At 48.0% G+C, this 16,124-nt stretch overlaps 1 protein-coding gene across 1 annotated transcript in view; it reads left to right on the plus strand.

The window, feature by feature from the left end:
- The first annotated feature begins 2,237 nt into the window (after nt 1–2,237).
- Nucleotides 2,238–16,124, plus strand: part of LOC144130728 (uncharacterized) — a 105,037-nt gene continuing 91,150 nt past the window's right edge. Inside the window, exon 1 of the mRNA XM_077664428.1 lies at nt 2,238–2,308. Coding sequence (XP_077520554.1) covers nt 2,245–2,308 — 64 coding nt within the window. The 5' untranslated portion in view covers nt 2,238–2,244. The remainder of the gene's footprint in view (nt 2,309–16,124) is intronic.

A 16,124-nucleotide genomic window follows, 5' to 3' on the forward strand; every position in this document is an offset into this window, starting at 1 on the left:
GGCATGGCATGTGTTCATTGTAAAACAAAGCAAAATGTTTTTTTTCCTAAATATTTCCAGTTTCCAGCCCGAAAAAGAAACGTGATTTACTGATATGTAATCTCTGCATTTTCCACTTAGTCGCTGGTCTTGTTTTGTGAGTATGGAGCTATGTGTAAGGTGTGAGTCCTATGCAAAGACGACAGAGGATCACTTTGAAAAGTTGCTGGTGTATGCTAGATTTCCATACCCTTAAATATGGTTGTGCCAAGTGTAGTTTGTTAGTTACTTTGTTGTGCCAAGCGGACTGTCATTTTTCCTTTATTCACGGTGTACTAAGGTGATGCTATCTCTGAAGGGTGTAATTACTTCCTTTATTTTGCTTGCCACAAGCTTGAGCAGCGCACAAGTCTACCCTCTGGTAGCCTTCAATTCCGACATGACTCGGTACTTACCAGAGTTCTATGTTTTGTCTTTGAGCTGTGACTGTTGTTAAGTTCTGTTTGATGTCACCAAGTATCGTAGTGATTGCATTTCTAGAGTGGAGAGATTTGAGTACACTTAGGGAGTCTGTGTAAACAATGCTGTTTGTGGGGTTCTCGTTTACTGTGTTTTCTACGGTTACACAGGTGGCGTAAAATTCGGCACTGAAAATAGTTGCACACTGTGGAAATCTTACGATTTTCTTCGGAATCCCTCGTGCCACCGTACTTCCAACGTAAACATATGGTTTTAAGCCATTGTTATAAATGCCCATGAAACCATGTATTTGTTCTGGAGTGCAAGAAATTCTTGTATTATATGTTTAGTGAGGTGTATATTGCAGGACTGTGCCAGAGTGAAATCGCAGATTGCAGGAAAATTGCCCCGTGGAGGCAGTGGGTCTCATCGTTGCGCAATACCGGGTAATGTGGAACATCTCTTCAAATAGCAAGAACAGTGGACTGGTAGCTTGAGCCTGGTTGTTAAACAGTGTTGTAGATGGGCACTTTGTGACTATTTGGTGACAGATCTGTTTAGGCAGAGAACGTATTTTTAGAATGTACGAGCATGTGAGCAAAGCTCTTCTCTCTGTAAGCGCAGGATCGTTGGTTTCTACATAAAGACTGTTTATAGGCGATGCCCTGTCTGCACCAGTGGAAAGTTGCAAAACTAAATTATGCATTGGATCATCCAGTCTTTTAAGGTACGACGGTCTCGCTGACCCATAACCTATACATCCACAATCTAAAGCAGAGCCTAGTACAGAGCGATAAAAACTGATAAAATACACGACCATCACAACTTAAGTGCTTTCGTGAGAGGACTTTAAATATGGTCATGAATCTGGAGGCTTTCTTTGGAGCACTAATGTAATGGGTGGTAGGAATCTGAGGTTTTGTCAAAAGTAATGCCTAGGATTTTTTGCTTCATTTCTCATAGGTAATTCTCTTTTGTTTAGGTTTAAGTAGGGGTCAGCTTGAAGGCCTCGTTTGAGTGACAACAGAACACCCACTACTTTCTGTGTGAAGAAGTGGAATCCGTTTTTGTATGCCCATGTCGCTAGTTTGTTTATTGTCAGCTGTGTTTGTCTCTCGCGCGTTGCTACGCTGGAGGACGTGCCGGCTATTTGAAGGTCGTCGCCATAGAATGGGTGCATAATGGACTGGGGGATTACCTTGGTAGTTAAATTGATCTTTACAACAAAGAGTGTTGTGCTCAAAATACACCGCCAGGAACCCCGTTCTCTTGCATGAAGTTCCTTGAAAGGGTTGCGCCGAGGCGTACATTAGGTGTGCGGTTCGACAAGAAACCCTTCAGGCAGTGCAACATCCTGCCGGGGACGCCAAACTCTGCTAGGCCGCGAAGAATCCGAAACGTGCGCTTTGTTTCCTACGCCTTCTCCAGATCGAAAAAAGACTGGAAGCCAGTGTTGTTTGTGTATAAAAGCTTCTGATACAGTACTTTCAAGGCGATCAGGTAACTTGATTACAACGCCCACCGTGATGGCCACGTTTCCGCAAACATTTTATAAGATGAGAGGGCTAGCAAGTGCGAAAGTGCTCTTTCTGTAAACTGATCTCGACGCGTGCTCGGAGCGGCAAATCTGTTCTCCGCAGCGGGTCAGCACGACCTCCTCCTCCCGTCACGTGCTCCGGCGGGGAGGCGCATCTTCGCGCAACGAGGAGGGAGCGCGGCTGACGGCGAGGGCCGCCATTCTCTCTCTCTCTCCGCGCGCCATCCATATAAGGGCTCGGGGAAGAGCGCGCACGGGCGGAGAAAGCCATGCCTCGGACACGGGTGGTCGGCGCGCTCCTGTGGCTCGCAGCGGCGGCGGCGGCGGCCCGCGGTGAGTGGCGGCGCTTTTCCTTGCGGTGGAAGCCGCTCCCAGCGGCCCAGCATTGTTGCCAGCCTGTAGTTTGTGCGCGAGCGTGTGCCACCAACTTCTGGCAAGGTGACGAAACCGGGCCGCGAAAGGGTACCTTCGTGTTGATTGTACTACTCACCCCGGTAGTAATAAGGGAGTAATCCTGCAGTCATACGGCTACAAAGGAAAGCTAGACTCTTTCTCAGAAACTTCGTAGCTAACGAAACATTCGTCCTGTTCTGGGGATCGAATCCGAAACCGCCGTCTGTCCGAAGCAATCGGTCTACCAAGTTTCAACGGGCAAGTTTCTGAGGAAGCTGCATAGATTTTCATATGCAGCCGTGTGGCTGTGTTTGGGAGAAGGCAGTGATTAATAATTCCTTCATTAGAAATGTACTTCACCTGCGGGATTCCCCTAAACTGATCGGTCTGCGACTCCTGTAGTGTGCACGTTGCGTCGAGCATGGTATTGTCTCATGTAAAAGGCGCCGACAGCGTACGATATAAAAACAGTAAATTAAATGCTCGATTTATCCTCTCTCTTTGAGCACGAGCCACGTTTATTGTGAAAGACAGCCAAAGACGTCCAAGACAGTTTTGTACACGTTACAGGAAAAAACGTATCTGATTAAAATTACAATTACTCCATCTGAAACGTACCTGTTTTCGGTGGTCAATTACAGCCCCAGAGGTATACCTGGACAACTATAGGAAAAAGTAACCGTTTACTATTGTTTTACTGTCCTTCCAACTTTTATTTGCTCAACCGAAATTTACTGAGACTATAGTGAACCATCGTGACTTGCTTGGTATATTGTTACAGGCTATGAATTTACAAAAGGAGATGTTTTTAGAAATCGTCGACGCTACTTTTCGCACATTTCCTCGTAAAAAGATCAGCAGGCTGCACTGAGCACCCTTTCAATGCATGCGCTGGAGGGAAGGGGATATTATAAGGTTTGAACTCCAGGCGCACCAGCTCGAAGGTTCCGCGCGCATGCCGGCCGCTGGAGCTTACATGCCCGGTATAGCTCGAACCACGGCCTGCTCATGGGGAGCTGCGCAAGCGTGCCGGTTTTTTTTTTTTAACGCGAGAGCGTTGTTGAAAAACCGCCATGTTGAAAAGAAAAACTGTCCGGCGTCGGTGGTCATTTGAAGCCTTGCGGCCGGAGCAACCGCCTACGTCACGTGACCTTGTGGCGTCATCATAGCTTGTCCAATGCATTTTGAGCAAATTGACCACCATGGCAGTTAAATTAACTGTTGGCCACTGAAGGTTGCTCTGGAACTGCAACCTGGGTCGCAAGAGCCCCACCGGGGGCAGCCTCTTCCATTGCAGGGTAGCAGCAACACTGCGCCAGGAGTGGTGTGAGGACACCATGGATCTCTAAATGTAAAGTATAGAAATTCCAATGTTCGCTTAACTATCACACTGCCACTGCTCACTCTGCGCGGTACCCCCAAGCCCCCGCAATGCTGCCTGCTAACGCCCCTTTGCACATGTGGGTCAGGTAGATTGTGGTAGGCTTCGAGCGCGAGCTTCACGTGTTTTAAACCCGTGGGCTGCGGCCTCCCAACTTGTGAAGGAGGTTGCAATATTTCAAAAATACTCGCGTCCAATGCTGCTTTTTGCGGCTGAGTTCTGCTCTGCAAGTTGAACGTCCGTGCAGTAGTTCCTCTGCCAATGATTTCTAACAGAAACATCCATGAGGAGTGTCGCTTACAGTGGAGGGATTTGAAGGCCATGGCTTGGACCTATTTGAGACCCCGGCGGATAACTACGTCAATGGAGTGCTGAAGCTATCAACTGGTGTGTTTGATCGCCGGGCGGCCACCGGTTTTCTTACGGATACACTGTTTCCCCTCGCCTGGTGCTCGGCTATTCTGGAGTGAAATGCTTTGGAAAAGGGTTTTAGCCAACCCACACCTGGTGGAGAAATCTAACAGTGTTGCCTCTGTCCATGGAAAGGAGGTACGACCGTGAGAACCACGCGCCTAATTAGTTTTAAAAGATATTCTCTAATTACTACCACTGACGTTCGTTTCGATTATATCTGTAGTTACTAACGACAATAAAAGTTGATGCACCGCGGAAGCAGTTTAAATCTTTGTTCCTTGCAACTTGATATCAGAAGGAAAGGTCACTCTGTCGGTAGACATATGCTTGTTTGGCGAAGGGCCCTTTACGTGCTCCTGATTTCTTTGCTGCATTGTTAGGCAACGAATGCAATTAGCTAGAACAGAATCTTAAGGGCATCGAGAGTCAAGCTTCAATCTAATTATCTGCACATACTGGAAGAAAATACAAGATCAAGAAAGGCAAGGACAGAAAGACATGTACACAGAGCCGTGTTTTTTATCTTCTGCGTGTCTTTTCGTCCTCATGTTTCCTGTGCTGTCATTTTTTCCACGATTGATGCCAACTTGCGTCGCATAATTTTCTTTGCGATGAAACAAAACACTCTCGAAGTAGTGCTGGTTTCAACAAAATCCTTGCTTTACGCGGCTTCTTGAACTATATGCATGCCTCCGTGCTGTTTGTGGAAGCTGTCAATTTGGATGTAGAAGGAGGTAAATAGTAACTCATTACCAGTAACCTATTACAGAAGAAAGAATTGAATTACCCAGATCGTTACCGTCTGAAAAAGTAATCAGTTAATTACAAAATTACCAGTAAATGCCATTTATTACAAGTAATCATTTACTTGCACAACGTTACGAACAAATCTATTCCAAGAGTCCTCGCTTCAGAGCGATTGGACAGTGCGCACCCCAGGAGAAAATGAAAATTGCCTGCTTGGTGCCGCGACGTGAATGCATGCTTGAGACTGTGCCGCGTAGGAGGCGCATCGAAGGGTTGGCTGCCGCTGAGCTTTTGACGCAGCTTTCAGCAGTCTTTTCTTTTTTTTGTTCTTGTGTTTTTTCTTTCTTTTTAGCATGCGCTGGTAAAAGGAACAGACTCCGCCATTCTCTTACGTCACAAGCGAACCAGTGGCGATGCAGAATGGAATGACTACTTAAGCACATGTAGCCGAACGTATTCCGTCTTTTGTCGAAGGGTTCTGCTCAACGTAACAAATGTTTTGTATTTTTGCTTGTGTCATATCTCTGAATTTCATCCTCAAGGCGAGGGCGTCAACTGTGAGCACGCGTATGTAGTGCCTTCATAGTTTCGGATTCAAATATCTGTACGCGGTCAGTTGAACATCTTTATTTACTGAAACTCAGCCTCCGCGTCTGGAATCGAAGCTTTTAAGTGGTGATCAACAGTGCAGTAGAACGCCACAGGCGCTGAGTCACTGGGGTGAATTCCTCAGGGCTCCTTCCAGTCCTCACCAAGCGCACTTTGTTTTTTAAGCCGAATTTCGCGGCCGATCACAATGCTGTGCAAAAGCGTCTGTGGACATCTTCCTGCGTACCAAGTAGAACTGCACCCGTATAGCTGTGGTCGCGTCTCCTTGAGCGTCCCAATGTTGCTTTCGACGGCGGCAGCAGTGCAGCCAGGAGCGGCAGCAGCTGTTGCCTTTCCTTGATCCCTGCCAAAGCAGATAGGGCAGTCTTTTGGGGAAGCCTCTAAATGCAGCCGCCGCTGCACTCGGAATCGAACGCGCGACCAAGCCCGCAGCCTGTCCTGCTTTGTCTCCTGTGTTTCTTCCCGGCAACAACTACTGTAATACGGACTAACTTGAAACATATCTTCAAGGGAGAGAATAAGAGCTTCGTGAAAAAAAAAATTCTTGCCGCTGGACAAGAAAAGAGGCGGGCTTTTTCAAAGTAAGTCGCGATAAGCTGACTTGCTTTGACCGGTTCAGATCTCGAGCTCACCGCAAATAAATTGAGCACCTTCCCTTGGTTCAGTTTTTCTTCCAGCACCACGCAAGTACCATGACACACTTGTAGACTCTTTGTACTGACGTCATCGTGGCTACCGCCTCGAAAAAGGCGGGCTATAGTAAACACCACGGGCGAAGAGCAGACAGGACACCACTGCTGCGAGCAGCGACGGCGCCTCAAGTTCGACGGTGCTCGCCTGAGCGACTTCGTTACAAGCCTCGTACGCACCTTTGGACGGCCGTTTCGCGGCTTGTCCAATGCTCCTTGGTCACGAGCCGTTGGCGCGCAACATCAGCGCTCAAGCGGCAACGGGCGTGATGAGGCGACGGCCGGGGCGAATAAGGTCACGTGACGGTGCGGTGTACCGAGCGAACAAAAGCGGCCAGCGGCACGAACCGGCAACGCTTTTCTCTGCGGGCGGGAAAGGCGCCGCAAGCAACGGCCCCTGGCAGCCGGCGCGCGCCTCCCCGGTTATTATCGGCTGGAGGCAAGACTGCACCGTACTTTCTAAGCCAGGCTATAGAAAGAAGGCAACCGAAGGAGACCGCGCACAGGAGCTATTCGTTGGCACTCTACCGTTGAAACATGTGCATTGGAAACGATTTGTGCAGCGAAAGCTGTATCTTCGACTTTCCTCGAACGAGAGTGAGCGTGGAGAGCCTGCCGGGATTCTGTCTTACATGCCGCAGGGCCAGAAGCATAGACCGCCACACGGCATGGCATTGCAAAAAAAAAAAAATGGGTGCACGAGAAGAACACCGCAATAATTTTGACCATTCAGGCGAGGACCAAGGGCGAGGCACTAGGGTCGTCGGACAGGAACCGCGCCTGTGCGTATGAGAAAAAAAAGCACCCTTTAGTGGACATCAGGACCGTAACGGGTGAAAGGGCCAGAGACTAAAAAGAAAACGACAACGTTCACTCTCGCTAAATTTCGCGGCTTACGCAACAAGCTTAGACGCTGTTCAGCGCAGGTGGCTGAACGTCGCCTATGTTAAATAAAAACAACCAAGCAGTGAAAATTTGTACGCGCCACTGCCCAACAGTGTTACACAGTCCAAAAATGACGCGTGCGCAGAGATAGGCACACGGTCATACGAGTGCCGCGCACATGAGTCAAGCTGTCTGCGACTGTAACAGAGAGTGCGTAGACAAAATTCTGAGCGGGCTTCAGGACAGACTGAGTGCGATTTCCCGTTGGCACCTGACAAGGCAATGAGAATGCTGCTGAGCGTGTCGGACGTAGTAAAGAAAAAAGCAAAAAGCGAGTGCTGTACAGGCACGCTAGAATGCGTGACAATTGAGGGGCTACAATGCTGGTCGTTTCTCTCGCATTGGTTGCGTGTAGAGTGTAAAAAAAGAAAAGGCGCTACCAGTCTGGTTTGGCGCCCCTCCTGCTTCCGGCTCTGAGGGCCACGGAGGGCGACGCTTAGCTGGGTGTCCACTGGCCTCTCGGCCCCGAAGCGCCGCGCTTGTCAACGGGGACAGCACCAGTCAAGCGGCTCAGGCTACGAAGGCGCAAATGTGCCACATGGCACATGCAACATTTGCGGCCAAGGCGCCGCTTTCTGCCCATCACGCGGCGTGGCAAAATTCACCAAACTAAGAGGGACACAATTTTCGCTGGCAGTAAATGTTGATTTCTGGCTCATCTTTTTGCGCCAGCAAAGTACGTAGTCATTGATGAGAAAATTGAATTTGAAAACTGCATTAAGCACCAATATATTGAAAAGATGCCCAGATGAACATGCATTCACTTGTCCACCAGCGCATTTCCTGGTGGGAATGCACTTCATTTCGCCAAAGCGGAATAAATGATTCATTCCCGCCCAGGTAAGTTTTTTTCTGGGGCGCAATAAGAATATTTATTACTTCCTTCAAGTTATTGGTAAGGCGTACCGGGGGAATGTGTTTTCCATGCCGACAGGGAGATTCTAAGCAGCAGCCTCTGGGAATTAATTTTACTACCTTATAGGCCTTAACGAGGAAATAACAGGGAATTAATGTTACTTAGGAAGGTACACTGCACTGCGCTGTCGTTGGAGCTTTTCTTGAACCTGGCGAAGTATAGGAGCCTTGCAAAAAAAAAGCCCAAGTGATACAATGCAAAATGTTCATTACAGTGCACATGATGCATTGCAGAGTAACTACACTGCACACATTGCAGCAACACAGCAAAGTAGCACATTTGGCACGCTCAGGGAGCGGAGGAAGAAAGCCGGGCTGGAGATGTCACCTGAGGCGGTATAATCCTGGGAGGTAGGTGCGTAGGAAACGGCGACATTGCACACTACGGCCTGAGTGACGCGCCGCAAGCGTGAGGGGGATTACCCACTGGTACGTAGCGGTAGCAGCGGGAGCTGGGGCATTCGAGGTGATGGACACGTCTGCAAACGCTGCCGCCCACTGCGCGCACATCTGCCACTTGGCAACGCGGCGCTAAAAGCTGTCACTGTGGCTATCCCTGAATACGGCAACCACCACGCGCACCGAACGCCGCCGCGCCGCATTGCCGCAGCGCGCGCCGTCCGCCAGGAGCGGTTTGAGGAAGTCCGGCAATCCATAAAAGGGGCGCCCTGAGGTGCTTCCCAGCACGGCAGGAGCAGGTTGTAGCAACACAGAGGCACGAGAAGGAAGCCGAGCGCGAGGAGCCGCGCAAGTAGATGGGCTGCTGAAGGAACCGCTGCTAGCGCGGTGAAGGCATGTCCGAGGACGGTCGCCCGTGAAAACGGCCCAGCGGAGGGGACGTTGGCGTCCCACGAGAGCGGGCGTCATGGCTGGCGCGAGCAGGGAAGGAGGCCAAAATGGCAGGTGCCGCCGCCCGCCTGCCGGCAGGAAGACGACGGGCCCGCAGGTAGAAATGCCGGCTGCTGGGGTGTGCGCCGACGGTTCGAACGATATTCTACTCTAAGGCACCATTCTTGTAAGCATGCTTCCGAGCGCAGCATAACTCCCATCAAATCACGCACAGGCTTCCTTACGTTTAACCTAATCGCGATGTTCATACATTGCAAGGAGCGATGTATCTGCAAGCGATACGCGTAAAGCGGCCATCAAGACTACTCTTACAGCGCGCTGCACAAGCAGGCGACTCCACCGGTTTCACTTTAATCTGTGCACAGCGAGCACCACATTTTACATCGCCACAGCACAAAGCACAATCGAAAACTGTCCAGCACACGGCTGCGGCCTCCCTGGGCTAGACATTCAGCTTTGGCGATACGAAGGAATATGCGGCGCTGCGCTCCGTACTGCACGCGCTGTTTGCTAAGTTGTGGCCGCTATTCGCAAAATGCGTTTGCGCAGCTTGTTTCAGGTTTGTATACTGTCTAAGAACGTGGTGTAAACTGAAGGTTTGATATTCGGAGGATCCTTTAATTGTTGCAGATAATAACCTGTGAAGGAACTTGGGCGAGTTGGTATATATGCACGATTCACAACAACGAAGCAACACGGACAAAAGCGAGACTAGACAAAACACTGCCACCACTCAAAACCCACTCAAATCAGTTGAATACAAGACAAAAGTCAAACGGTAACTGGACACACACACACACACACACACACACGCACGCACGCACACACGCACACACACATACATACATACATACATACATACATACATACATACATACATACATACATACATACATACATACATACATACATACATACATACATACATACATACATACATACATACATACATACATACATACATACATACATCCGCCCACAGACTTAACGCAAATGTCGGAGCGCGTGGCATGGACTGCCTTCAGCACCACTAAGCGACAGTCATCGGGTGCGAGATAACGCTCTCGGTGTGTTTAGGGATAGCTGCATGGTGCGCAACTCGCTTTGAACTGCTTTTTCGCTCGTGTCTGATCGCCAAGTGGACAGCGCGCTCTTCACGGGTGCGTTTCTGCACTTTTTGCTCGGTGACGCGGCCTCCACGGCCCAGGCAACGCTCTTTGCAGTTTTCTTATCGCCGGTGCCAGAAATTGGGCGCTAAGCTGCCACAGCTCGCGGCCCTTTAGAGTTTGATCCAAATGCTGCCGACGTTAACAAATGTTTTCAGCTGTGCGTTGCGCTTCCAAACAAAGCTCGTATATGCCGCAACTTCAGAAAATAGTAAAAATGAGATACCTTATGCACAAAACGTTCATTATGCGTTAGAACTCAGATTCATCTTTTGTTTTAGGAAATAACATCGTGTTCTTCAGCCTTTCTCTATGAATAATTCCAGACCAATGCACGAACACGTGTGTGGAGATGCCTCAAAAATTTTCCCTGGAAGCCAATGTGGAATTTCTGACAACTTGTAGTTTTGTTCTGAAAATACGCGCATCTTATCTGCACTTCTTGCGGAATCAAATTAGGGTCTATGTAGTCGATTCTGCTTTTGACTTCCAGTGTAGACTGGTGAAAGCTAAACGCTTAACCACGCGGCGAAAACCAAACACACACACAATGCAAGGAGTGCATAGGAAAACTTCGAACCTTATTCATGCGGACGGACCCACCGCGATGGCTCAGTGGTTAGGCGCTCGGCTACTGATCCGGAGTACCCGGGTTCGAACCCGACCACGGCGCCGGCGTTTCGATGGAGGCGAAACGCAAAAGGCGGCTTTGTACGTTACGATGTCAGTGCACGGTAAAGATACCGAGGTGGTCGAAATTTGTTTATTTATTGAATACTGCGGACATCCTGTATGTCCAAGCGGGAAGGGGAAATACATACAGGGGAAAAACAAAGCAAGTACGACAGTACGGAACAATATAGATGCCACCAAATAAACAATGCAAAAGCACAGTTGGAAATGCGGTTACAGTGCAGCTACTAAGCCAGCAATGAAAATATCAAGAATGATTGGAAAGCAACGGAGAGTTCTGCGGTAGAGCATCCCTTTCAGAAACTGTTCTTGAAAAAAAAGAAAACATATGTATTTGTGCGTACAAAAATAGGTTTGAGGCTAAGGGTATGCTTATGGCGTGAGGCTAGTCTAGAATCACTAGCGATGTGATTTTCGGGTCGAATACTAAATCGAAAAAAAGTATAATTAATGAAGGAAATTGAGACGGGCTTTATTTCTTCAATCTGCAAGTGGTTCTAAGTCTGCAAGTTTCATCATGGCGGAAGGAGAGAGTAGGCGCCAGTAAACGGTTGAAAATAAAGCGAGCCGAAAGACGTTGCATTTTTTTCCAGTTTTTGGGTGTCATCTGTAGTGTAGGGGTGCCACACAATGTAGGCATAATCGAGAACGGATTTCTATGCCTTCAGTCTTAGGGCACTTGGGCAACCGCCCACCCAAAACTTGAGAAAGCCTCACTTTTTGCGGGCGGGGGAACATATAATATCGATGTGTTTCGTCCATTTGAGCCGTGACGTTATTGTGACACCAAGATACTTATATTCCTTTACATCTTTACATCTCTGATGGCATTGTTATTTATGTTGTATGTAAAATAAGTTGCGTAGTCTTTTTACTGATGCATAGAGAAAGTGTTTCGTCAAAGTTAATAACCATATCCCATTCGTTACACCATTTTGCTAATCATTGCAGATTTGCGCTCAAATTAAGCTGGTCAGGCACAGATTTGATAGTATTAAATATAATACAATCATCCGCAAACGGCTTTACGGACACCAAGCGTTCAGGAGCTTCTGTGAGGTCGTTTATATGGATATTGAAGAGTACTGGACCCAAAACCGATTCCTGAGGTACACCTGAGTAGACCTCTAAGAATCTAGGGGTGGCTCCATCGATTTCGACAAACTGCTTTCGTTTTGATAAATATGATGTGACCCAATTGATTATTTGATCCGGAATGCCCATTAATTTCATTTTGTTTGTAGTTTAGGATGAGGGACTCTTTCAAAAGTTTTGGAATAATCTGAAAAAATTATGCCGACCTGACCATCACAAAAATGATAGGTGTAACGTTACGAGACCGGAAGCGGGCAGAGTGGGTGAGGGAACAAACGCGGGTTAATGACATCCTAGTCGAAATCAAGAGAAAGAAATGGGCTTGGGCAGGGCATGTAATGCGAAGGCAAGATAACCGCTGGTCCTTAAGGGTAACGGAGTGGGCTCCAAGAGAAAGTAAGCGTAGCAAGGGGCGGCAGAAGGTTAGGTGGGCGGATGAGATTAAGAAGTTTGCAGGCAAAGGGTGGATGCAGCTGGCAAAGGACAGGGTTAATTGGAGACACATGGGAGAGGCCTTTGCCCTGCAGTGGGTGTAGTAAGGCTGATGACAATGATGATGACCACCACAATCAAGCACTTTGGCAAGTTCACCTACAGTGACCATTAGCTGCGTTGTGGAGAATCCTCGACGGAAGCCATGTTGCGCTTTGGTCATTATTCCCGTCTGGTCTAAAAAAATGATGAGGTGTTTGGTGAGTACGTGTTCAAGCCCTTGCAGGAGGTAGAAATCAGTGATATAAGGCCGTAATTACCAACTTGCAGTCGGTTGCCACTTTTAAACCGGAGACCTCCACTACGGCACCGCTTTCTTCCTTTCTTCTTTCAATCTCTCCTTTATCCCTTCCCTTACGGCGCGGTTCAGGGGTCGACCGAGATAAGTGACAAAATACCTGCGCCATTTCCTTTCCTCAAAACCAGATTTAGATTTTTTATGTGGAAATACGCAACTGGTGGTTCCTTAGAGTAACAGAATCAACACCAAGGGAAGGAATGCGTGGCAACATGCGTACAAAAAACCAGGTGGTCTGGTGAGATTAGGAAGTCTGCGGGGATAAGTTTGACCACAACTGGCACAGCACAGCCTTATTTGGGGGTGTGCTTTGGGATACTACTTTGTCCTGCAGAGTGTGCAGCAAGGCTTATGATGACTAAAGAGAAGCGCTTGCAAAACATATAGAATTTCTCGGCTTTTAGTTAAGAAAAGGAACATATATTTATAAAGGTGATAATCAGAAAATATTTGTTATTTTCGCCACTCTGCCGCTATGATAGTATTGCTTTAGTCAATACTATCATCTTGTGGTGACGGCAGGCTGACAGTCCAGAAGACGGCAGAAGGCTTCAAAAAGAAACATTATTAGGCTGTCTTGCGTCCACAAATAACTGATGGCGATGACAGCAACAAGTCTGCTCGGCGATCGTCGAAGAACAAACCTGCCGTTCTCGGCTGCCCTCCATTTAAAGCTGGCATGGAATCTTCAAGATAAATTGCCAAGAACAACTAGAACACTCTGGAACTGTGGGTAAGCAGTTTCACACGGCTGCGCTTATTCTAAATAAATCTGGTCGGTGCTCCGCTGCTGATTTGAAAAACACGGCTTCGATTCTCGGGGCAGTGAAGGCCGCTTCGGCGAGAAAAAAGCACAGTAACGCCCACGTGACGAGCGCACTGTGTACGCGGCGATCGGGCACAAGCTAAAAAGCAGTCAAAGCGAGCTGCGCACCAGCTATCGTCAGCCAACATAAACATACCGAGAGCGTTATCTTGCACCCGATGACTATCGCTTCGCGGCGCTGACGGCAGTCCAGGCCACGCATTCCGTCATTCGTGTTAAGTCTCTGGGCGGCTGCACACACACACACACACACACACACACACACACACACACACACACACACACACACACACACACACACACACACACACACACACACACACACACACACACACACACACACACACACACACACACACACACACACACACACACACACACACACACACACACACACACACACACACACACACACACACACACACACACACACACACACACACACACACACACACACACACACACACACACACACACACACACACACACACACACACACACACACACACACACACACACACACACACACACACACACACACACACACACACACACACACACACACACACACACACACACACACACACACACACACACACACACACACACACACACACACACACACACACACACACACACACACACACACACACACACACACACACACACACACACACACACACACACACACACACACACACACACACACACACACACACACACACACACACACACACACACACACACACACACACACACACACACACACACACACACACACACACACACACACACACACACACACACACACACACACACACACACACACACACACACACACACACACACACACACACACACACACACACACACACACACACACACACACACACACACACACACACACACACACACACACACACACACACACACACACACACACACACACACACACACACACACACACACACACACACACACACACACACACACACACACACACACACACACACACACACACACACACACACACACACACACACACACACACACACACACACACACACACACACACACACACACACACACACACACACACACACACACACACACACACACACACACACACACACACACACACACACACACACACACACACACACACACACACACACACACACACACACACACACACACACACACACACACACACACACACACACACACACACACACACACACAGGTTTTATTCCAAAAACTGGAAAGGTCCGCTGGTCTAAAAGCTCAATTATTCCAAAAACTGGAAAGGTCCGCTGGTCTAAAAGCTCAAAGCTCGACGAGGCCCAGGAGATCCAATACATGGCAGTAGTGCACGGTACAAAATAGGGGGGGGGGGACGTTCATCCGCAATGTATAAAAAAACAACTTACATATGAATAACTCTTAATGTGATTCAATACATACATAAGATATAGATGATGAACAGATTCCACTCTAGTACAAGTCGCCGCGATGGCTGAGTGGTTATGGCGCTCAGCTGCTGGGCCGAAAGACGCGGGTTCGATCCCGGCCGCGGGGGTCGAATTTCGATAGAGGCAAAATTCTAGAGGCCCGTGTGCTGTGCGATATCAGTGCACGTTTAAGAACCCCAGGTGGTCGAAATTTGCGGAGCCCTCCGCTACGGCGTCCCTCATAGCCCGATTCGCTTTGGGACGTTAAATCCTCACACATCAAATCTAATCACATTCTGCGATGCAACGGACGATCTTCGGAATAACTGCAAGTTTGTTTAAAATAGAGTTAGTGGCTGTGCCCCAAAATAAAAGAGCAGTACAGTAAGAGTTCAATAATGCATTATATATTTGAAGCTTTACATTTATCGGAAGCAATCTGCGACAGCGTCATATTATGCCTGCAATTGAGGTTTTCATGATAAGGTAATTTACGTGTATGTCCAGCTTAAGGTTGAAGGGAAATGGACTACGAGAAATTTATGGTGGTTAACAAGATTAATTTTGTGATCGTCCAAATCAATGGCTTCACTTGATGAAACTGGTTGATTTTGAGCATGAAACATTATAGCTTTTCTTTTAGATCGGTTGATCCTAATTCTACTGAGTTTCGACCAAAGAGACAGTTTCTCAAGCATCTGGTTGCATTTTGCAGTGGTGTGCTGAATATTTTAACTAGAGATGAGCATGATGCTGTCGTCTGCACTGTCTTCTGGTGTCGTCCGCACTGAGTAAAAATTCCCACATTATTTCGTCGAAGGTAGCCGCACGGCAACGTACGCTGTCGCCCATCTCAGCTCGGCTCGATAGGCCTGTCAATAAGCAAACACGCGGTGCTTAACGAAGCAGAGGTCGCATCTGGATATTGTATTTCCCTATTGCTTACATGTTCTGCGCACTCTCCATTTCTTTCGTGCGGGTCCCACTCTCTTTTTTCTATCCATGCTTTATTCTTTAGTTTTACTTTTAAAAAATTTTACTTCTGCAACCTCTGTCCGTAAAGTTCCGAGACGGAGTTTATTTTAAAAAAAAATGCGTTTATAATTGAAATCATTTGTGCAGCGCCCCTTCGAAATAGTCTCCCTTGCAGTCTATACACAGCTTCCAACGCTTCTTGAGGTCTTGG

Source organism: Amblyomma americanum, chromosome 1 (assembly GCF_052857255.1).
Source record: "Amblyomma americanum isolate KBUSLIRL-KWMA chromosome 1, ASM5285725v1, whole genome shotgun sequence".
Classification (NCBI taxonomy): domain Eukaryota; kingdom Metazoa; phylum Arthropoda; class Arachnida; order Ixodida; family Ixodidae; genus Amblyomma; species Amblyomma americanum.